Source organism: Nanorana parkeri, unplaced genomic scaffold, assembly GCF_000935625.1.
Source record: "Nanorana parkeri isolate BGI_ZX_2015 unplaced genomic scaffold, ASM93562v1 scaffold32, whole genome shotgun sequence".
Classification (NCBI taxonomy): Eukaryota; Metazoa; Chordata; class Amphibia; order Anura; family Dicroglossidae; genus Nanorana; species Nanorana parkeri.
This window is the reverse complement of record NW_017306300.1, coordinates 1,834,253-1,858,288: the sequence shown is the minus strand read 5'-3', so window position 1 is coordinate 1,858,288 and position 24,036 is coordinate 1,834,253. Positions and strand designations below refer to the sequence as shown.

Sequence of the window (24,036 nt, the reverse complement as noted above, 5' to 3'; positions counted from 1 at the left end):
GCTGGTCCCGGGGCCGCAGATGGGGCAGCGGATCCCGGGATAGAAGGTGGGGTGTCAGGAGGGGGGGACCGAAAAAGCGGCGGCGGTAGCGACGGACGGACGGGCGAAAAAATGAGCACATATAGACGATCGCCGCAAGCTAAAAAATGAGCTATAGAGCCGCCGATTGTCTATATGTGAAACACCCGGTAGCAGGTGTTTGCATTGCACGGGTCTTTTCTGCCCGTGCGCGCCCGCAGAAAAAAAATGCCGTCTTTTTTACAACGGGCGGACGGCAAACGGTTAAATAAAAATGGGCTTAATATCTATAAATCAGTATTAGGACCCTGTGACAGCCCTTCTATTTTTCACAGCTCCATTTGTACTGTTTTTGGAAACACATGCTCTGAATTGAAATAATACTGGTCATATCTTCTGTCTCAGAGAATGTTCAAGTAGGATGTGTTCCGGGACCATGAACAGTTCAGTGAATAAAACTACCCTGCTTTGACAAGTGACTGCTGCTCTAAAACTCAATTCCAAACTTTTGGGGGACGATGAATTTGGAAGGGATTAATGCCTTTGTTGTATTCAATGGGAAAAATATCCTTTCACTTTCTGTCCTAGTGGTGGTGATTACCGAGAAAGGAAATAACTTTGCTTCCCATTAAAATCAATAGAAAAAATGAAAATGAGTTGTATTGTGTGCAGATCTGCATTTACACACAATTATAATATCATAGTCTTTACATTCATGTATTTAGTTACTGCAAAAGCCCATAGTAAGCTAATTTACAAACTTTTGCTGTTGCTTGTTAAACAGTATTTTAAATAGTACCTTTCTACTGTATGTAACTTGAGATATTCAGTAATGCAAATAAAGGGGAACAAACATTGAGAGGAGTATTAGACCAGCTTCACCACCTGCTGTACCTAGCAGTAATGTGCGATAAAATGCAAATTTTAAGGTTATGCATGGTAATGCATGATCTACAGTGCATTGCTTTGCGGTGCCATACATTTTGAACGGCACCCCAACTCACTTTGAAAATGCACCCAAATGCACAGATGGGACATGTCCTATTTTGGTGCATTGTGGGGCACTGGCAGCCCATTTAAAATAAATGATCTGTTTTAAAATAATTCAAATTAATGCATGCAATACTGCATGTTACTATACTGTATACTATTGTATATGCAGTCTTAATTAACCCTGAATAAATGTTTAAGAATGTCTGTCTGTTATACTATGTTTTAGTTTTAGAAATGCTTCCTAAAGTAGATGATATTTTAGTAAAATTGAAAGTCTACATAAATACATTATTGTCACAATATGCAGAAACCATGTAATTATTTAAACAAATCTACATTTTATCATTAAAAAAGTTATTGAGCTTTAGTCATGTGGTTTTGCCTAGACTGAGATAATGCCATCAGTCTTCTACACACATAAGGAAGTATCTTCTTATGCTGCTCTGCTCCAGTGGTCAGACTACAACATTGTGAAATCTCAGCAAGTCACAAGATGAGAAGCTGTAGCAGAGGACTGGTCTTTGACTTTCAACACAGTCAAAAACAACACAGACACCAACACCTTCATAACAGTATCAGTTTTGAGCCAACACACCTATGCAGGATGTATAGAAGAACCTGGTTAATGCTTAAACAAACATGTCTCTATACTTTTGGAAGAAAAAACTGTTTAGGGCATTGTTAGGTGGAGTACCCACATGCAATCACATATTATCAAACATGACTGAAAAATTGCTGAAAAAGTTAATTCCACATACAAAGAAAAGATAAAAAAAGTTTTTTCCCAGACTTTTGAATACAAGTGCATTAAATGGGAAATATTTGGGTATAACAAAGTTTTCAAACCCTAGTGATGTTATAGGGAAGACATTAAACTTAAAGCAAAGATAATAAAACAATGCATTGGCTTTCGTTAATCAATACAAACACACTAAAATGTATGTACATGGATTTAGGATAACTATGAAAGTAGCAGTTGCATTGTAAACTATGTGATTCTGAAATTTGAACTATAGGAAAATATTCCTGCTATATTCTATTTTATAGTTAGTATTTTTTATTTTCCTTCTCATTACTGGCTTTTATTGACTAGTTAGGCTCATGTCTAAAATCTTTTTATACTGTGAAGTACTCAAATATTCCAGTTGAATACTGGAATTCTTGCCACCACAGAACTGCTTTGATTGATGTCCAACAGAACTGCTTTGATTGATGCCCTCCTCTTGTATTCCTTTTTTTGTTAATTGCTTCAAATAAATAGCTAGAAGTGATCCTGCTTAAGCAAATTATTGTAATGGTATTTACTGTTAAGGATCTATGTGCCATTAACATTTCACTGCTTCAACCTCATCATTATTTTTCAGTTATGGCATCCTTTAAAAGTATGCAAAATCTTGAGGCACCCCAGCTTAAAATGTAAAAAAATATGTAAGGTCCCACCAAAATCCATCTTAGACCCTTATCCAAAATAGGGGTCTGGGGTGGATTAAAGGGGGGCCCTATGCAAAAAAAGTTATAAACTTTATACTTTTGTAAAATAAGAATAACCTTTTCAAATAAGGAGTCCCCTTCACATTAAAAGACTCCTTCACATCAGGAGCCCTGGTTCTGGTACCCCACAGTGCGACGGCACCCTGGATGAAAAAAGCTATTGTCAAACCGTTATATATGCTTCATAGAGGGGGGCATAATTCAGAGACACTTGGGTTATACTGCCACCTACAGGAGGATTTGGACACTGAGAAACAAAAAACAGTAGACAGTATAACATCTCCCACTCCCAGCACACATTAGATTTTTGCTATTGTAGGAAGATGGATGGCTTTTCTCTACTAGCTATATTTTTTTCTTTTTCTCAAGATAATTTTTTTACTCCATCAGAATGACTCTACACACTGCTTGAGCTAGTCTCTTTATGCAGCTATACAGATCAGCGTATCCAGAGCAATACTTTTGTAGTCCAAACCGCGACCACACCTGAATGTGGGCTGAGCAGTCTACATCTTTTATTAGAACTATTGGGCACCATTATTATCCTTTTTTTTGTATATTTGTAGCCGAACACACATGCTTTGGCTCAGCACAGCTGAACACACAGCTGGAGAGGGGAGAACGGTCTGTCGAAGCAGACCAAATTTCCTTTAGGTTTGGTAGGTAAGGGGGACCTCAAACGCCCACAAATCATAAAAAAGTGGGGCTCCCCTTAAAATTTTAAACCAGACCCTTAACCCAAATAGTGGACTGGCAGGGCAGGAATACCAGGCCACATGACCTCGACATTGGTAGGGTGCTTTTCCAGGGGGTCCCCCCTGATGCCGATGAGGACAAGGGTCTCTTCCCTACGACCTTTGTCCGGTGGTTGTGGGGGTCTGCAGGCAGGGGGGCCCATATGCGTGCCCCCTTTCATAAAGGGGGCACCCGGATGCCACCCCCCACTTGTGAATGACTAAGGGGTAATTGTTACCCCTACTCATTCACCAAAGAGTGAATAAAATAGTAAATAAAAACACCACATAGTGAAAAAATCCTTTAATTGAACAAAAAACAAAATACATTTTTTGATAAGTCCCTAATTTGAAAAAAAGGCTCCAATGATGCAGTCTAAAAGGCCAATCAGGTTATCCAGCGATGTAATTCATCGTCAATCATGGTGCCCACCGACTTTCCCAAATAAAAAAAGTCCAGCCATCCGCCGACCTGTCCACTCACGCTGAACTGTGTACACAATTGGGCTGAGCGTGTTGTCTCTCCCCATTTGTTTCCATGCCACAACAGCTCACTATCCTCAAATGCCATGAAAACAATGTGGCCCTGTGACTCCTTGATGTACAGCTAAAAATAGCCATCCAGGGCTGCAGCAGTTAGCTGAAGAGGATTTGAAAAATTGGGAGGATTGTCCCCTGATACAGCGCTCGCACTAGGGTGAAGTTCTGTGGGTGTGAATTTAAGTGTTAGCTGTGCTGCTTCATAGAATTGCGGACCAGGGTGTCTGCCGCTTGTCAATAGGAACAGAAAAAAGGGGTACAGAAGCGCTACTACCATATACTGACTAGGTAAAACCCTGGAGGGGAATTTGTAACTAACCAAGGAGTGGATGTTGGCACGTTATCATCGGCGAGGGGTTGATGGATGGGAGTCCTTGGTTGGTGGGAGTGGTGGGTACTCCAAAATGTGTAAACGCAGATGGGGGTGTGTGGGTATGTCACTGCCGTGGGGACCTGAGGGGGGCTCGGTGTCTGTGAGAGCCTGTGTCCAGAAGATGTGTGTGGCAGGGGTATTGGGTAGGGGGAGGACTGCTGATTGCACAGTAAGAAGAGGGCTAAGTGGATGTAGGCAGAAATATGTGGGCTATAGCCCGGGTGCTGAGCTGTGTGGGGCAGCCTGAAGAAGTGTGACAGGCGGCTGAATGAGGACAGTGAGTGTGGGCCTGGAAGCCGGGTGGATTGGGGGCGGAGACTGAGTCGCTCGCTGACAAGCGGCGGGTGTCAGGGGGAAAAAGGCTGTTTGTAGTGGTTGCCTGGAGATGGACGCTGCGGCTAGGAGAGCCGGGGGGAGTGATGAGACTACACCGCTCGAGGGCATGAACAGTGAGCCTGGGACAGCGAGCAGTGTGTCTAAGGGATGGAGCCGGTGGAGGCTGAAAGGACGGAGGTATATGAAATGTGATGTGACAGAGCAAAGCGGCTATGCGTTTCGAAGAGCACGTCTTCTTTATCAAGCCAGGGAGTGAGGGGCTGAAGAGGATTTGGCTTACTTCACTTTGGTTCAGTTATTCAGTTGCCTTCAGCAGCATAGTAAATAACCCCCTTAATCTTGAGGGATAGAGGCCTCTCTAAATCAGAGATTACTATAAGGCCAAAGTTTGGCATTCCACCTCCCAAAAGGCCATTACTTGGTTTGGTTTTTGGCTTTGGCCCCTTACATGCACCATACCCTCCTTCACATCATGATGACATCATGCACCACATCACGTGATGTGGGTGTGGAGCCTCATGGCTGATATATAAGTGTTGCTAACCAGCACTGTGATCTGTTGTGATCTGTTGTGGAGAAGTGGGCTCTGCCTCCCCACACATGCACACATAGATCCGAGGGCCATAGGGTAAGTGCTTAATGTCTGATGGTATACCTAGGGCATGCCAAATGGAGTGTGGAGGGGCTGACTCTGTTGGGGGCTTTTGTTGTTGATTGAACTATACACTCAAGGATCAGTTTAGTGCAGTATGGAGTAAGAAATGTAGCTATATGTTCAGTAAAGATTGGTATGGGCAGAATAATTGTGGTATATCTCTTCTTGACATGTAGTTGTCTTTTGATATAACCAATTTCAGGTGAAGAAGTGTAAGTGAGATTATATCAGGGAAGTGATTCAGTTTCACAGATATTGCTTCTTACAGGTACCTGCTATGCAAAATAAAGCATAAAGGGCAAAAGTGACACTAAGGTTACTATGGGGATATGTATTGGATGTTAATTCAGTTATACAATGCTTGTGTACCTATAAATAAACAATAATGTGCCGAGCTAAAATCAAGTGAAATAACAGATGAAAAACATATAAAACTGTATCTGTGTATAAACCGCAGAGTCACATGCTAGACTCTGGGTATCCAAAAATCATATAACAAGTGCTGCACAAAAACAATCAAGTCCATGTAACATCAAATCCAGTGTAAGCAAAAATATATATAAAGTCCTTATTCCAAAAAATGGTGACGTATAAAGGCTTTAAAAAGTAATCATTCTTAAAGGATATCCTAAAAAGCCACAACCAAGAGAATGTTCCAATCCACACCTAGTGAATACTGATGTGCAGAGGGGTGCTCATCTGAGATAACTAACTCATAAAAAAGGTCTCTAAATGCAGTTCCCTCAAGGGGAGGGACACCCCTATCACGGTAACTCTGGTTCCACTCAGGGCAGGCACTCGTAGATAAATGTAAACCCAGAAAGAGACAAGTGAAAACACATGGCGCGTACCATCCAGCGTAAGGGAATTCTATTGAATGAAAAGGTGCTCACATACAAAACATTGGTAATAGGCAAAATGGAAAATCCCAATAAGGGTGCCCGCAGAAACGAAGCAGGCGTAAGGGACCCTCCCGTCCTTCCAGCTCAGCTGGAGAAATGACGTAGGTAACTCCACCCACACGTGACTTTGTCTATGGCAAAGATTGTGGACTGTTAGCATCTCATTTAGAGAACATCTGTATTTATGCAATCTGGTCAAGCAATACTCAAATAGTTACCTAGCAAAACATCCAGGTATATTTATAATACAGCTATATTTTTATAATCAGAATATGGATTATACAGGTTGTGACTACCCCAAATAACAATTTTTATGGTATTAATATAAACATTGCAGCATATTGCCGTGGAACAAGTGAAGTGGTGCTCCTATGCTTGTGTTTCTGCACTCACCCATGAGGTCGATTTTCTCCACTGTGTTTGTATACAATTTTACAAACAAATGTAGATAAAAATACAGATGTATATATTATATGTTGTATATGTATATTTACACATACTGTATATGCACATACAGTATATTTACACATATAAATATTTTGTGGGGCATAGCTAGACAATGTTACAGTTAGGTCTAGACATTCATGTGGCCCTGTGTAACATCTAAGGTCAAATCTCAGCACTTAAGAACTTGTTCCAGAGACCTCTAGCCACCAATTTTTAAAAGACTTATGTACAGGCTGTCTCATGTGCCCCCGGAACTTTCACTCCACACAAAAACCAACCTTTGACCTTTTTTTGTATGATGTTCTCCTTTTTACACTTACTCACAGGGTTGTTTTTCTTGTCACCATCAAGGTGCTTGCCTGAACTAGAGGTGTTTTTACAATGTATTGTTGAGGCCTAGAGCTTCTTTACTTCATATGGAGTTTTCAGCCTTTCACCTCAACCAGGTAATTGTACTTCCATCCCTCTCTCTAGCGCCAGCAAAATGGAAGGAGATTTCCCTTCATTGTCCAGATGTAATTCATGCTGTACAAATCTACCTCACAGCCATTGTTTCCATTAGGAAGATAGGCTCTATTTTCATTCCAGATGGTCCCCACAAAGCAGAGCCATTTTCTCACTCCACCATTTCTCTGTGCCAAAGAGAGATTATTGTTCAAGCCTGTGGTCTTAAGGATCAGGGTCCACCTTTTTTGTCACTTTCCTGTTGAAGTTCATTAAGGAACACAGGCCCCACCTATGTGTGTTTGTGGTCTTGCCCTTAGCACTTTTTTGTTACAAAACTTGCGTATGCTGGGAGTAGGAAGGGTTATATTAGTCTGGTCATTGTTATTAGTTTGCCAGTGTCTAATCCTCCTGGCATTAGCATATGGTACATGTCTCTAAATCATGTGTCCCTCAATGAACTCCAAGAAACAGACTTAATAGTGAGTGCAAAAATCCTATGTTGCTGAGCACACTTCAGAGCTACAAACATAAACCTTTTCTACACAAAGCAAACCCTTAATTATTGTAATCTGAATATGAGTACTGGACATGATAAAATGGTTATAGATATACCTACACAGGCTATTTTTCACAAGAATAAAAGTATTTTAAAACATATGTTAGGAACATTTTAGCATTCAGTGAAAAGTGACAACTATTATTTCTAAATGTAAAAAGCCAATGAGAGCTAAAAAGCACAGTCACATGTTAAAATGGTTATAGATAGAGCTCAAGGCGGCGGACGGCAGCACTTTCTAACGGCTCCTGCAACACGGACCAGGCGTCCTTCTCCAGTGCCTTTCCACACCACAATTTTGTTTCTCCATGGGTCCAACGAGCAAGAAGAAACCTCCGGGCCCTAAACAAACACCTGGCCGGTCTGCCAAATCGGACATTGAGACTTTCTTCCACGACTCCCGCGGCCGAGGCCGAGCCGGCAACATGGCGACTCCACGTGCAGGCCCTTCCTCTCCAGCCGGTCTCCCCTCACATATCGATGACTCACCTAGCTCCTCTCGACACGTAGCGGCATCTTCCGACGATGTTGGAAGCAAAGTTCACAGCTTGGTGGAAATATTGTAACTAATTAGATCCAAATAGAGTTATAAACAAGTACCGAATGTTTTCCAGTTGATTAAGGCTGCTTAGCCCATATGGCTGAAAAGCTTACGTAGTTGGTCATTATTACCTTTAACTTTCAAATAGTGGCCTCCAAAGCGATACGCTTCAAAGTTGAGAGACAGAGGTGTGTTGGACTGGTCGAGAAATATCTCCACTTTACCGAGCTCGATCCCTTTCCTCTCAAACGCTGGTATCAAAACTTCTCTGAAACGTAGAGAGTAAGATGTGTTAGTAAAACAGAGAATGCTCAATGACTCAATTTTCATCGCTTGACATGAGGAAGAGCTAGAGTCTACCCCCCACATCTGCCTCCAATAGCGAGGAGGACCCAGATACTCCGGTATCCACAACTATTTACAAGTACAGAAAGAATAATTTTATGACCTCTGAAGGAAAACCTAAATGAAGTAAAAGAATTATGGTGACTGTCAAAAAAAAAAATAAAAAAAAAATGGATTTAGATATACCTACACAGGCTATTTTTCACAAGAATAAAAGTATTTTAAAACATATGTTAGGAACATTTTAGCATTCAGTGAAAAGTGACAACTATTATTTCTAAATGTAAAAAGCCAATGAGAGCTAAAAAGCACAGTCACATGGTTAAAAATTACAGTAATTGTGGCAACTAACAATTGCAATACAGTTTAGTCATTGATTATTGTATTAAGTCTTCAATTACATTGGTCTAAGGTACAAAACATTATATAAATAATTAAAATCTTCCAAAATATTCAAGAGCATTCCTGTTAGGTAAAATTCTGTTTGAGTAAGAGAGAGAAGCTTTTTCTTACTTTAGCCATAATAATATAGGTATTTATAGCAACACATTTTACTATAATCTCCATTTAATCAGACTGCACACAATAAGTGTCATGACATCCCTTGAAATATGAATCAGACTGACAGCACCAATCTAAACATATATAGTGAGGAAGCTTGGTAAGATGACTTGGTGATCCCAATATACACCTTTGAACTAACCTTTTGATTAGACTCTGAGCTGTTTTTCAAACACCACCTTTTCTTACTATTGTTGTGCAGTGTACAACATGAGCAAAAATAATAAATTGCCTATATTAAGTGCCCTTGAGGTCAGATTCTCTTCGCAGTATTCATAGTTTGGATGCATAAAATAGCCATTGCTACAAAAAAAGAATGGAATTTTCATATTGTCACACATTTACAAAGATAGTTTCTATGTATAAGGCCAGTCACTCAAGCATGCATCTAAAATTTACTTTTTTAAACCATAAAATAACAACTATGTTTAAAATAAAAAATATAAACAGGCACTACATATTATTATTGCATATGACATTGTTTAAACAAATGACTTACACAAGCCATGTCTTAAAGTTAACCTGCACCTTGACCATGGCACCCCCAACCAGCTGCTAATGCTTACCTTCCCTGTGCTCCTCTTCCACACCATTCAGCCCCAGGAACAAAAAGAGGATGCAATGCGTAAGCTCCAGATGGCTTTGAGCATACACAAGGCTGGGGATGTGCCCCTCACCCCCCATTCAACAGCAATCACATGATGAAGAGGAGTGAGTCACAAACTTCCCATACCCAGAAGTACTGGATATTTTCCCTTAACTCTACCAACTAAATAGGACAGTGAGGAAGCACATGAAGGGTGAGTATGTGGTGTTTGGGTGGTCTTTTCTTTTGTAATCCATTGATCATTGCCGATCTTGTATACAGCTATTAGGAAGTGTTGGATAGAAGGAAATTAGCTGGTTACCTTTGGCAAACATTCTGATTTTATTTACATAAAGACTTTGTTAAATGTTACTTCTGAACAAGAACTTAAAACAATCTGCTTGTTGATGGGTAACTATTAATTCATACACTTTAATGGCACACTAAATTATAAGAAGCACTTTGTTTTACAATGTTTTGTTTAATGCAGTTGGCAGTGACACCAGTGAAGCAGCATATAATAGCAATAATATAGGGAGAGCTTACTGTGTAAAGTCTTTATACTAAACCATAGAAGGCAAATTTTAATTTTGGAAGAGATTTCAAACAAATTGGTTGTCGTAATGTATTTAAACAGACGATTAACTTCATGTTTATAGCAAGTTTTGCTTGGAGTGTTTACACATGCTTTCTAAAATGGGCATCATAGTAATATAAATATATGGAGAATCATACATAGGGGCTTGGATAGAGGGATAAAACACTATTTAAGAAGAAAGCTATTTCATTTGGCATACAGAATTGCAAATAAGCTGCCCCAATGAAAGCAATAAAGGTGTTCTAGAGGGCCTATAGTTAAACATTCTATTAAAAAATGGAGCATCTTTCATCATCTTTAGAACCATTGGCATGATTCTAATTGTTCTAGCTATTTGAATTCTACTTTTAATACTCACTTTTTTTCAGCACCAATGTCCAGTTTTCTTTATCTTTTTCCTGTTGTTGAATGCATTTTCTACTGTAAGATAGAGCTCAGTTCTGGTAAAAAAACAGGACCAAGTTATGGGCTAAACCTAAACAATTTGTAAATGTTTAAATCTGGGTAAAAAGGTACCTTGGATTGCCCACTAGGTACAGGCAATACAGTTGTGCACCTAGAGATTTTCCAATAATTTTGTAAAATCTGAGCATGCAAAACTAATTTAATTTCCTTTTTAAGTGTTCATACTTTCTTATTCTTAAGAGGTTTTGTTTTGTTTCATAAAGGGGGCTTATAGGAATATGGGTGCCCCCTTTCATAAAGGGGGCAACCAGATGCCACCCCTCTTGTGACAGAGTAAGGGGTCGTTTTTACAACTATTCATTCACTGAATAACAGTAAAATAAGTAATAAACACACCACACCATACTACAAAGTCTTACTCGTTTTTTGGGGGCAGCATCTGGGTGCCCCTTTACTGTATGAAAGAGGGCACCAATATTCATATAAGCCCCCCTGCCTACAGACTCCCACAACCGTTAGGCTAGGGTTGTGGGGAAGAGGCCCTTGTCCTTATCAACATGAGGACAAGATGCTTTGCCATGGTGTCCCCCCTGGCAAAGCACCCTCCCCAAGTTGAGGGCATGTGGCCTGCTATGGTGCAGGAGGGGGCCGCATGATCACACCCTCTTTACTGCTCTGCCAGGCTGCTGCCCAGACCAAGGGTCTTGAAAGGTATTTTAGGGGGACCCCAATGCCAAAAAACAGAGTGGGGTCCCCCTAAAACACCTTACAAGACCTAAAATTCCTGCCAGACCTAAAGGTTTTTTTTTTCTCATTTTACATTTAACAACATAAGTTTATTCCGAATGACATTCAGAAAAAAATTTTTGGATGCATCCAAATTTTTGTTGTTCAGAAATTCGGATGCATACAAATACCCAGATATGCCGAAATACATCTGAATTACAATTCAGAATAAAAATGAACCTTACTTGCCTAGGGTTGTAGTAGATTTTTTTTGGGGAAAGTTGAGAAATGTTTAATTTTTTATTACAGCTTCTGCTATGAATTCTGTTCTCCACCTGCTAGTAGTAGTATTCCAGATTAGGTTTTAGTATACCCATAGAAATAAGACAACTGTCTAACATTATGAGTGATTTCAAGTTGATATAGATCAAGGACCATAGATATAAAAATATGTGTGTGAATATATTGGGAATTTAATGATAGCCTTGTATGTTTAGACTCAAATGCTTGCACTTCAAACATACAACTAGTGTATTTATATTTCAAGTGTATGGAGTCCAGATATATTAATTACAAATTTTAGGATGCAGGTTTCATTATTTCTTCTGGATGAGGGCTGTCCAAGAGTCAGGAGGACTCCATACTGGATACAGCCTGTGTGGCAAGTCAGCTGGATACAGCCTGTGTGGGAAAGGATGAAAGTGATAACCTGAAGTCGGTGAGACTTTGAAAAAACATTAGTTTGCTGAAAGAAAAAGCTGAAGTTGTGTTGTTATGTTGGAGAAACCCATGTGAGGGAATTCTCTCTCTCTCTCTCTCTCTCTCTCCCTCTCTCCCTCTCTCCCTCTCTCCCTCTCTCCACAGTAGATGTAGGAATTCAAGCGCCGCCCCAATTAAAATAGTCCAGATACAAATGTACTCCACTTGGGACAGAGGACAATCAAGTAGAATAGCCAATGTGATTTGGGGGTCCAAAAAACACCCCTTCAGCAGGGCATGGTGAGAGAAATCATTTACGTGGACTAGAATCTTGGTTGCTGCAAAACCAGCTACTGACAAGCCAGAAGCTTTCCCATCACAGCTCAATACAAGTTTCGAGCTGCAGAGATTTTAATCCATATACATGATTTCTCTCACTAAGGCCTGATGAAGGTCGTGTTTTTTGAGCCCCTGAATGTGTTGGCTATTCTAATTGATTTTCCTATGACCCTAATGGAATAAATTTGTATCTGGACTATTGTAATTGGTGTGGTGCTTCAGTTCCTACATTTACTATGTTGAGGTATCAGCCCACTTGGTTTATAACTCTTTATATGTAATAATATAATACAAATAAATAACTGTTTCTGAAACAGATCTTTAATGTAAACAATGTCCAGTAAAAGTGGAATAAATTAAAACCTCAGGTCAGGTTTAGCTTGAGCTTTGATTGAGAAATGTCCTCATTCTTTAATGATAACATAGACAGAATCTGTAGTGCTTTAGGGGTTGGAGGGAGAAGCAAAGCATGTAGTGAGGTATGTATTAAATATTTTCTTTGCTAGGTGCATATCTTTCCATATTTTATTTTAGCCAAAGCCATTTTAAATAAATGAAAAACATGATGCAGCCACCAGGCCTTTTTGGATCTTTAGGGTCCAGAACATACAGTAATGTTGACAGCTATTACTATATAGTGTAACACTAATTTAGCTTTTGGGTTTAACTACACTTTAAGCTTTAGTAAACCATGTAAAGAGTGGTCTTGCAAGAATAACGTTCTGTAACACATAGAACTAAGTGATAAGGATATAAGCATGTACTGAGCACTCATACACCCAAAAAGCTTATGTTGGTGCTATCTTGCCCTGTAAAAAATATCTGCAACATATATGCATTGTATGTTAACACTAAATAAAATGCATATATCATAAAAACTAACACAACTAAAATTGGTTAAGTTTTTTTCTAAGAAGCCAAAAAAGACTTTTTTTTTGTAGATTAAACAGTGGTTTTATATTTATTTTTCAGGCAAAAGTGAATCCCCTTAATGTCACCCCACCTATAAAAGCTGAAGACCAAGATCGGGATATTCAACCAATCTCTGATCAACCTGGCATCCTATTCTCTATCCTTGTTGGTGAGTAAACTAAAATTATTTAGTTCTTGTGTTTGAAAGTATGTTTTAATTTTATTATGGACCCTTACTCAAAATACAAAACTAAATGTTTAGTTCAAACTATTTTAATCATTAGAAGGTAAGTACAGTTTTAGTATTACAATAGATAATTCTATTGCTTCTGGGCTGTAAAGCAGAAAACCTTATACATGATAATTGGACATTGAAGTTGCAGATTTTATCATGAAATAAAATCAGAGATCTGGCAGCAAAAGTGTTAACCACTATGTTACAGGCTTCAAATGAAATATTGCATGCAATTTTGCAGACCAAAAATTTTATTTACCCCTTTCATTGCCCATGCACCACTTTTAACCTCCGCTCCGCAGACCATTTTTGCAATTTTTCTCTTTTTTTCCACTTCCACCATCATAATAAATTTTCTAAAAGTAGAGGACCGATAGAATAAAAAGATGGTGCTACTAATTTTATAGGTCCCCTGAAAGTTGGGCAAATGTTTAAATTATTTTTTTGTTAAAAATACACTAAAAATCATTATTAGCACATAGAGATACAACATAACTTCCAAAACGCCTACTAAATCTAAAAGCTAAATCTGCATTTGTCAAACAATGAAAACTAAAAGGTACGCAAAACTGTAAGGGCTAATTACTTTTTTAAAGCTTTCAGTATAAAATCTTAGGGGTCTAAACAGACCCCTGATATTTCACTTTTCAGACAGAGAAAGGGTGAAAGTGCTCAATCTCTTTCTCCTCTGCAGCTCCAGAACTCACTAGCACTGAACACTGTGAGTCGTTATACTGATGGTTCACTGTGTTCATTTATAACAGAACTGATAGTAAACCATGAGTCACATGTTTACTATCAGTTCAGCATTTGAATGCACATAGGAGAGATTAGTGCTGATTGCTCCTGTGTTCACTCATAACATAAACTGATAGTAAACACATGGCGTATTGTCTATTATCAGTTCAGTTATTTAAAAAAAAAAAAACCACAGGAGCAAATCAGCCTAATCACTTCTCTGTGCGTTCACTAACTGAACTGATAGTTAACATGTGACTCAGTGTTCACTATTCAGTTATGAATGAACACAGTGAATCATCAGTACTAATGTCACTGTGTTGATTCTACAATCTGATTCTTCTCCCTTCTGTACCAGCAGGCAGGGATTGGAAGGGACACATAGCCAGCAGACTGCAGCCACACAAAGATTTGTAACAGGTGAATGGCGGCTGTGCAGGGAGGGAGGATTTGACAGGTGCAGCGGTGCGGCGGTAGTTGTGAGAGGGGTTCACTTTTTTAATTAATGGCTGTGATCAGTGCACAGTAATTCAGCAGAGTCAGGGGATTCTATACTGCTATATGTTCATAGTTGCTGTTTTGATTATGAGCTTATAGCAGAAGTAAGAATGCAGCCGAAGTATGACATACTTACCTGCCCCAGCTGGAAACCATTCTGATCCACTGTATTCTGCACAATGTTGGCAGTGTAAATGTTTAAAGCATGCCTCCCAGGGCCACCATTCTCTTAACAAGCGCTCAATGCAAAAACCATGTGAGGGTCCCATATGCTGCCATATATTGGTGTCAGGAAATGAAAATTACCGAAAGGTAAGTATACAATTTTTCGTTTTCCTGACACCAACATGGCAGCATACGAATGGGACATAGCAAGCAAAGACAAGGGAGGGCAAAAGTTGAGATATTTATCTAATTTACACAATTGTTAAACACATTCAGAACCAAACTTCACTATGGACAAGATTCCTGGATTGACACTGTAATGGGACAGGAACATATACCAGGTTACTGCCTTCCAGTATAACTCTGGAGATACACCATTAAATCTGTCCATAAGGTCCTATTTAGATGGAAGTATCTTCCATCGTTTGGATGATGCTGGGAGAGAGATGTAGGATTATCCTGTCTGAGAAATGATAGCAAAAAAATGGTTTTCAGCCTAAGCTTGACTACCCAAGACCCTTCCTCCAGAGGGGAGTGCTGTAAGATAAACTATTTTACATGTTACTGTCCATCTGAGTAAGAGTGATTTAGATGAAGTCGAGAAAGAAGAACATATCCAGCACTATTTGTAAATCCTAAGGGAAAACTGAAGCGACTTTCCTGAAGAGTATATTCTTGCGCAAGCCCTTAAGAGCTGGCTTATCAAAAAATGAGCTGCCCATTTTGTCTCCGAGGATGCGGATAGAGGGTACTGACACCCAAGTACATAATGCTTGCCTGAAGAAACTCCAATATATCTGTCATGGCAAGGGGAAGAGAGTCAAAACCCTTAGAGCTTGCAAAGTCTATACATTTATCATTCCTGTAGAATATCTGACATTTAGCAGGTGCTCTAGCATACATACAAACAATCTATCTATGAATGAAGATGAGTAATACAAGCAAGGCAGGCAACTTCCAGCCTCCGAGCCACCTAACGTAATTTAGAATGTGTTTAGATGTAGCATCTACTATAGCAGGTCTGAATTTTCAGAATGAGTAGACGATTGCAGGGTCAGAGTCTACAAGAGAAAGAACCCTGGATGGATGGGCCACAGACAAATGATTGCCATCACCCTACCTGGATAATTGAGGGTCTGAAACCAGTGACTGAAGGAAACATATAAGCATTACAATATCCAATACTCCTGCCATTGGAAAGCTCACTCTTAACAAGGAGTGTCTGCACTCTGTGCTCTTAGGGATTACCATCAGATTGAGATCTGGATAACCCACTTGCTGCTGATCCATAGGAAACTGCTGGATAAGAAAACATTAATTGTTATCCAAGGCTTTGTGGCTTATAGTGTCAGCCAGGAAATTCTGGGAAGTTCAGCGCTGAATTCATGATTGGCGGTACCTCCATCAGCAGTGAGCAGTTCCATCCTCCCTTGTGATACTGAATCTTCTCTCCTTTTAATTCTGTTTTTCATTTAACTGATCAATTGACGCTGAGAAAGCATTTGATAGAGTAAACTGGCTCTTCTTTAGGGAATCTCTCTTACAAGTGGGACTGGGAGAGCACTACGTATCAAAGGTAAGGCCCCTTTATCACAGGATAGACCACATATGTCCAATTTGCCATATCTAGTTAAACCAGTGCTAAGAATTTGGGACAGATTTGTTGATAAATATCATCTATCGTCCCTTTCTGGTCCCATGACTCCCATTGCCGGTAATCCTCAATTTCCACCGGGAATGCAGGCAGCCTCTTTCTTGAATATTGAACATTTTTCACACACACAGATTTGGCAGGTTCTAGAGAATGGTAGAGAAGAGTTAAAACTAGAGCTTAGACCAGAGAGACAAAACAATGGAAAGCTATGGATGGAGGCCATACAGTTAGTGGATTATATTAGACACCTTAGGACCTGCAAATCTCTGAACAGACCATTCACTCCTTTTGAGAAACTATGCTTGAAAGAAATAAAACCTGAACATGCATTATCACAAGTTCATGGTCTCTTGAGAGATGCAGAAGCTAAAGATAACACAAAATACACGAAGAGATGGGAACAGGAGTTGAGGAGGGAGATCACTGAGAAAGAGTGGGAAAGAATTTTCACCATGACACATAGTTCTATAAAATCTTCATTCTATCAGGAAAAAACTTTAAAATATTGTCAAGATGGTATAGATGCCCAGTAGGAATTAAACACATAAACCCTGGAGAGTCCGATAGATGTTGGAGATGCTGCATTGAAGAGGGAACGTTCCTACATATTTGGTGGAGCTGTCCTAGATTACAGACATTCTGGGAGTTAATATTCAAAGTATATCATGCCATAGGGAATTTAAGCATAGAGAACGACCCCCCAATTGCATTGTTATCATTAATTCCTGGCCCCACAAATAAGATAAAGACTGATATCCTGAGATTTGTTCGGGCAGCAGCGAGAGTCAATATATCACGGGAGTGGAAATCCCTGACCCCACCTTCATTAGAGAGTTGGGAGATTACATTGGAAGAAATAAGATGTATGGAGGAAATGATCGCAATAGATTCCGATAAGAAAGATAGACACAAGAATATATGGGAGAAATGGGAAACATTCAGGAAGACAGAGGTTTTTAGGAAAATGGTAATGAAAGATAGAGAGGAAAAGATGGGGTACAGAAGCAGAGTCTCCTAGAATCATAAGGACCATTTAGCAATTAGATAAATCCCAGAGGGACTTAAAGAAATAAAAATAATTAGATTTAATTTTTTTATTAGACATTTAGCATTTGACCTGTGGGTTTGGAAGGAAGGAGATGAATGAGGCTAATGTGGGGGTGGATGGGGAGACAAGGGGTGGTTAAGGTATAAATTCAGGTGAATTAAGAGTTTAAGGGGTAGCTCACCGTGATATGTATATGCACTTTAGGGGAGACACTAATTTAAGATATAAAGGGGAAATAACATTTTAAAGTAGAACACATATATAGGATAGGGCACACAGAAGGGCGAGGAGTAACACAAAGTAGGGTCCAATGGGGGTAAGGGGGTCTTAAGACACGGTTGAATAATTAATAAACTATACCTCACTGGGTTAAGTGTAGTAATTGAAGGGGTATATTTAGAAATAAGAAACACATTTAGGTTTCTCGATCACATTATGCACAGTATTTTTACTTTCCCCCTCTTTCTCCGGATGAAGTTGTGGATAATGGGAGATAGTGTATGGGTAAGGAAAGAGAGAAAAGGAGGTTAGGTGAGACTAAGATGAATGAACATAGCTACATAGATAGTAAAGTAATTTAGAAATGTATAAATTAAGAGCTATTTGTCAGGTTACTTATGGGACAAGCTATGATGTATGAGTATAATTGAAGATATGTTATGTATTTTTCTTTTTTTTTTGTATATTGAAATAAAAATATATTAAATTAAAAAAAATGATCTATTGTTGATGATAATGGAGGCACATGAAAATACTAGAAAGCATAAATGCATGCCTAAAATTTACCAGTATTACGAGGAAGAAAGTAAAAAGAGTGTTGCCTAACTGAATAACAAACAGACACTTTGAACCATTTTCCCAAAGTGTTCATTTTGTTTCTATACTCAGAAAGGTTAACACTTTCTTCCTATAAACATAGTGTGACACTATACTTATTTAACACCTACCAATGTCAACTCATATTATTCTGCTTATTCTTTCAATTTTTTGAATCTTTAGTGTTTTTGTTTAAATATTTCACAACTAATTCCCAGAAAAATGTAATTCCCTCAGTTATAAATTGCATAAGACTTTGACTATTGTGCAACACAATGTTTGATGGGTTATTAAAAGCTGAGACGTATTGAACGGTTGGTATCATATGCAATGGAGTTGGTCCCTGATCATATTAAGTTCTGTTTCTTTTAAGCTTTCTTGCATTTTTTATGAACAGTGAGCTGAAATGAATGCATTTATTGGCTCATTTAAAATCAAATGAAAGCAGCATCATACATACATAAGGTGCTAAGCTATAAACAATCATTATTTTTGTTCTTTGTCAATTAGATGTTCACAATGCTTTCTTCTCTCCCAGGCACTCCAGAGGATTATACTGAATATTTCCATATGAATCGTACCACCGCTGTGCTGACACTCCTAAAGCCAGTAAATAGAGATTTGCACCAGAAATTTGATTTGGTTATTAAGGTAATATTTTTAATCTCCAACTGAATGATTATTACCATGTAATGGTCCTGGGAGAAAATTAAGTTCTGTTTTACTTATTTAAGTACAGTTGTTATTTTGGAAGCAACATTATTGCTGGAAATGTTGCTGTGTGGTTTGAAGGAATCCCTAAACGGAAACTATCATACTTTTAAATGTTTACAGCTGTACCATGTGATTTTTCTGTCAATTAATTACACATTAAGCAGTAGATAATAACACAAAATATGCGATAGACATGGTATGGAAAAATGGTTGTCTGCTATTTGGATATTTGTGGCTTTTTGAATCAACATTTGCTCAGAGTCTCTGCACATGGGTACAATTTTCTCCTCCTCATCTTTTATTTAATCTTCAAAAATAAGAGAAACTAACATAAAAACATTTACATTATATTCAGTAATGCAGACTTGGCTACATGTTTCTAAAAGAAGGACACTCTGGTAGAGATAGAGTAGAGTACAACATAACTTTAGGTTTCTTTACTGGGGCATGGATCTTTTAGATATGCGGTTTTATTTTGCCGGGAAATTACTGGATTATTTTAGTCATCACTGCCTATCGCCTAAAGATCTACAAAAGGGGGGGCGTGGCTTACCTATGGCGACGTCTGGACTTGCTTAACTGAGGCTCCCGCTCCATCCCCGAGTTTCTTCTGATAAACGGACACTTCGCCTACTCCCTTTGCTTTCCTCATGGGGGGAAAAAGAGGCCAAAAGTCGGGCCCCACAAAGAGATCAAGTGCGGGCTCGCTCAAGCGCCTATGGTCGGTGAAATCCCCGCCGGACGACCGCGGGGCCTTGCACGCGCCTCCAACCCTATCGCCAGCGTGGCCTGCAAAGGCCTCTACTCACCGCCGACAGCCCGTACGGGATGATAGCTCGGCCCAGTCGGATGTGGAAGGCTCGGATGACTGCTCCGAAGTGTCAATACGCACTCTGGCATGCTCTATGCCGACCAAGAGGGAGCTATCAGTCATGTTCCTCCGACTTGAGACCTCCATTAAGACGGACCTGACGGCACTCAGGTCCGAACGTTTGCATACACTGCACCGCATGGAGGCCGTGGAGGATCGTCTAGATGAACATGCACAGGCCATCCAGGAGCTTCAGAATCAGGGTAAGCAATCCTGGCTTCACACCCGACAAGCCCTGTACAAGATCGAGGACCAGGGTTGATATGCTGTTTTATGTCCGTAACCCTCGGGTATCCCTCCCACAAATATCTTCACTAGATCAATATGGCTCTCTCTCAAACTTTAAAATTAATATCAGTAAAACTGAAATCCTTAACCTAACCATGACGGAAGAGGACAGTCGAGCACTCCTCCCTCATTTCTCCTTCCAATGGCGTCCCCACTCCATCCGATATTTGGGCATTCACTTACCACGTAGGCTCTCAGACCTCTACCGTTGCAACTTCATACCTCTCTTAAACTTGGTTAAAGCAGACCTGACCTCCTTCTCCCTACGTACATTACCCTGGGTAGGGAGGATAAACGCTGTGAAGATGATTCTCCCTAAAGTTTTGTTTCTGTTCCAGATGCTCCCCATAGAATTGCCTGGTTCACACTTCAGGACCCTTGCCAGAATAACGTCTACCTACATATGACAGAACCGCGCTCCGAGGATTGTGGGTAGGATACAGGTACGAATCCGGCGGAATGGAGGGCTAGCCCTCCCGGACTTCCGGGCCTACCACGTAGCGGCCCAGATGGTGAGAGTGGTGGACTGGGTATATGGGGACTCAGGTAAGAGTTGGGTTTTCCTAGAGACTGCGGTCTGTGGTGCTCCTTTACAGGACTTCCTCCACGTTACGCTCCTGGGACCGCTTACACTGCAGGTTTCGATGGCCACACAACTCAAGCCTTATGCCCTTGCAGGGCTCTGACTTCTTCCCTCCGGGGCGAGTAGACAGATCCTTTGCACAGTGGTCGGAATCTACCACTCTTAAACTGGGCGATGTATTGACTGGTACCTCCATAACACCGCTGATGACTCTGAGATCCAAATGGGGCACGATACCCCTGGATTCCTGGAAACACTGCCAGCTGTCCCATTTTAAAGGGCTCACTCCCAAAACCACTAAGAGAGTCCCGAGACTTCACTTTTGTTGAATCCATTCTAAGCGCCAATCTGTGCCCACTCACTGCCTCTCTTACTTCTATAGAGCCATACTCAACGAGGAACACAACTCACCTCCGCCGTTCATACGCAAGTGGGAGACAGACTTACCCCTGAGGAAAGATCTCGTGTAATGGCCCTGGTTACGACCTCATCGATAGATGTCCTAATGTTAGAAACTAATTACAAAACTATTATCTCGGTGGTACTATGTCCCTACCAAGTTGGACGCATTCGACCCTCTCCTTGATCCCCACTGCTGGTGGTCGTGTGGGAACCCTGGCTCCTATGCTCATATTTGGTGGGAATGTCCGTTGATTATGCCTTTTTGGACAATGGTTCTCCAGATCATTCACCACATCAGTGGTGAGCAGCTCCCAAGAGATCCTTGGGTGGCTCTGTTCCACCTCATCACTGACTCCCTGCAATCATACAAGAAATCAATAGTCCCATCCCTATTGAATGCAGCCAAATTTCTCATACCGAGATACTGGAGATCCGCCAACGTCCCCTCCCTGCATGATTGGTTCCAAAAAGTAGACAGCATCAGATTGTTGGAGGAACTAATGTACACCGACAAGGACTTGTACTCTACTTTCAATAAGAAATGGGCCTGTTGGTTGGCCTTTCGGGACTCTGATACCTATCGATCTCACTTGCTTGACCATGAGAAGTGACCTTAGTTGGTTAACCGCGATGCGAGGCCCACCCTTGAGGATTTAAGCGGGCGGCTTCTGGTGAGGTACCACTTATACTTATATTTTTAGGTTCTATACCTGATACACCTACCTGGAAATATGCTTGGGACCGCACTCAGAACAAAATATAAATTGTGAAATTGTGCAAAACCGCATAACACCTGTACCTACCTATTTCACAAATGTTACCACCATTCTGCCCTAGAGCAAGTTCAAACACCCTTTTCCCCAGCCTATCTCGTCCCCCCTCCACCCCCTCCCTTTTTGCATGTTGTTGTCTTTCCCCTTGTTAGTGTTTGTCTCTTACATGGGACTTTGACTCAATAATTATATTTTGTACCGACTGCACTGACAATCTGTTCCATGTAAATGTACTGTGTTTCATGTTTAACACCTGAAAAATCCAATAAATCGAAATAAAAAAAAAAGATCTACAAAGGCATAAATGGATCCAAGTAGTAGGAGTGAGAAGGAAATGCTTTAAAGTCCATGTGCATGTTCTCTAAAAAATAGAAGTTCTAAATTGGTTCTAGCATACTAAAAGCAAAAACATATATTAAGTGGTCATATATGTAGATAAGGCAATAAAGCTGATTTACTGAAGGAGTTTTAAATCTTCACTTTATTTGTCAAATCATGTGAAAAACATCTGTACATGATTGGGTACAAGAATTTGGTTTTTATATTCACACATTTTTTGACTAACGCTTATTAACACTTTTCGTAAGTCAGCCCAAATGCTGTTATGGTCCATTTATTTGTTCAAGCTTTCTGACCCTGCATTGATAGCACACACCAGGAATCACATATGTACAGTATTTTGTGATATTTTTTTTATACACAAAAACTATCATAAGTGTACTTTTTCTTAAGCAATAATACAAGGTTTATACCCTCATACCTTTTAAATCCAAATACATACCATTTTGAGGGAACTTTTCCAAACAGGTTTGAGAGCCTTGTCCATTTAATTCTATTAGTCTTGGAGCATCAGGAGTTGCTGTTTTAAAAATGGAAACTTCACAGTTCAAAATAAAGGATTGTCTCTGGAGACCAAAGTAGCAGATGGAAGCTCTACTCAATAATAGTTATATAAATGGATAGTTCAGTTCCAGTTATGCTTTGATGTAGAATGGCAAGGGACCACTGGAATGGATGTAAGTTTCATTAATGTGGAAAGGTAAAGAGAAGGTGCATTTTAACACAAAACATAGTGACTGAATTATAAAGGCTGGGAAAAGTAAATAGAATGATGTTGCAATGAATAAGATTGTCTTTAATTGGGCTGCAAGGAACTGACATTTCGAAAATGTTAATTTTCAAGTTCACAAATAACAAAAACAAAACCACTGTCTTGAGAAGAATGTGAATATATTGTTTAATAAAATGAAGGCTATTTCATGTGGAGAGAGAGTGACTGTGACTGACTGTTGTACAGCCTGGGTCAGCACTATTAAGGCCCCATTAACACACAAATCAGCCAGCACGTACAGCTCCATGCTGCGTGCGGGGCCATACCGAGCAGCTGCCGGGAAGGACAGGTGCTGCATGTGATTAGTACGCAGCCCCCGTCGTTCTCTATGGGGCTATGCGGCCGTATGCCCCCCTACGCTCACCTCACTCACCTCAATTGCAGGTCCATAGGGGTGCGGGTTTTCTGGCCGGGACGCATACAGGATCCATTCCGGCGGCGTATGAATACGATCACCCGCACCCCTACGGACCTGCAATTGAGGTGAGCGTGGGGGGGGCGTACAGCCTCGTAGCCCCATAGAGAAGGACTGTGATTGTGAAGCTTGTGTTTCTACAGTGTAGATGATGTGATAAAAGCATTCCTGCAGTGTTCAGATACGCAACAAGATTCTACCAGAACACGTATACGGTCTAATGCCACATGTCAGAGTATTGCTAATCAGCAGGTGCCACTATCCTGAAGCAATCCCAGTCAGCAAACTATCTGCAAGGAGTTTGCATGTTCTCCCTGTGCTTGCGTGGGTTTCCTCTGGGTACTCCGGTTTCCTCCCACACTCCAAAGACATAATGGAAGGTAAATTGGCTCCTGTCTAAATTGGCCCTTGTACAGTATGTGTGCACAATAGGGACCTTAGATTGTATGCTCCTTGAGGGCAGGGGCTAATGTGAATGTGCAGTATGTAAAGTGCTGTGTAAATTGTTAGTGCTATATCAG

General features: G+C 40.2%; 1 protein-coding gene across 1 annotated transcript in view; it reads left to right on the top strand.

Moving 5' to 3' along the window:
* The window catches only part of PCDH15 (protocadherin related 15), a 553,205-nt gene that overhangs the window by 56,916 nt on the left and 472,253 nt on the right, over positions 1-24,036 (top strand). The window contains exons 5-6 of the mRNA XM_018568452.1: positions 13,265-13,373; positions 18,897-19,009. Of these exons, the coding sequence (XP_018423954.1) occupies positions 13,265-13,373; positions 18,897-19,009 (222 nt within the window). The remainder of the gene's footprint in view (positions 1-13,264; positions 13,374-18,896; positions 19,010-24,036) is intronic.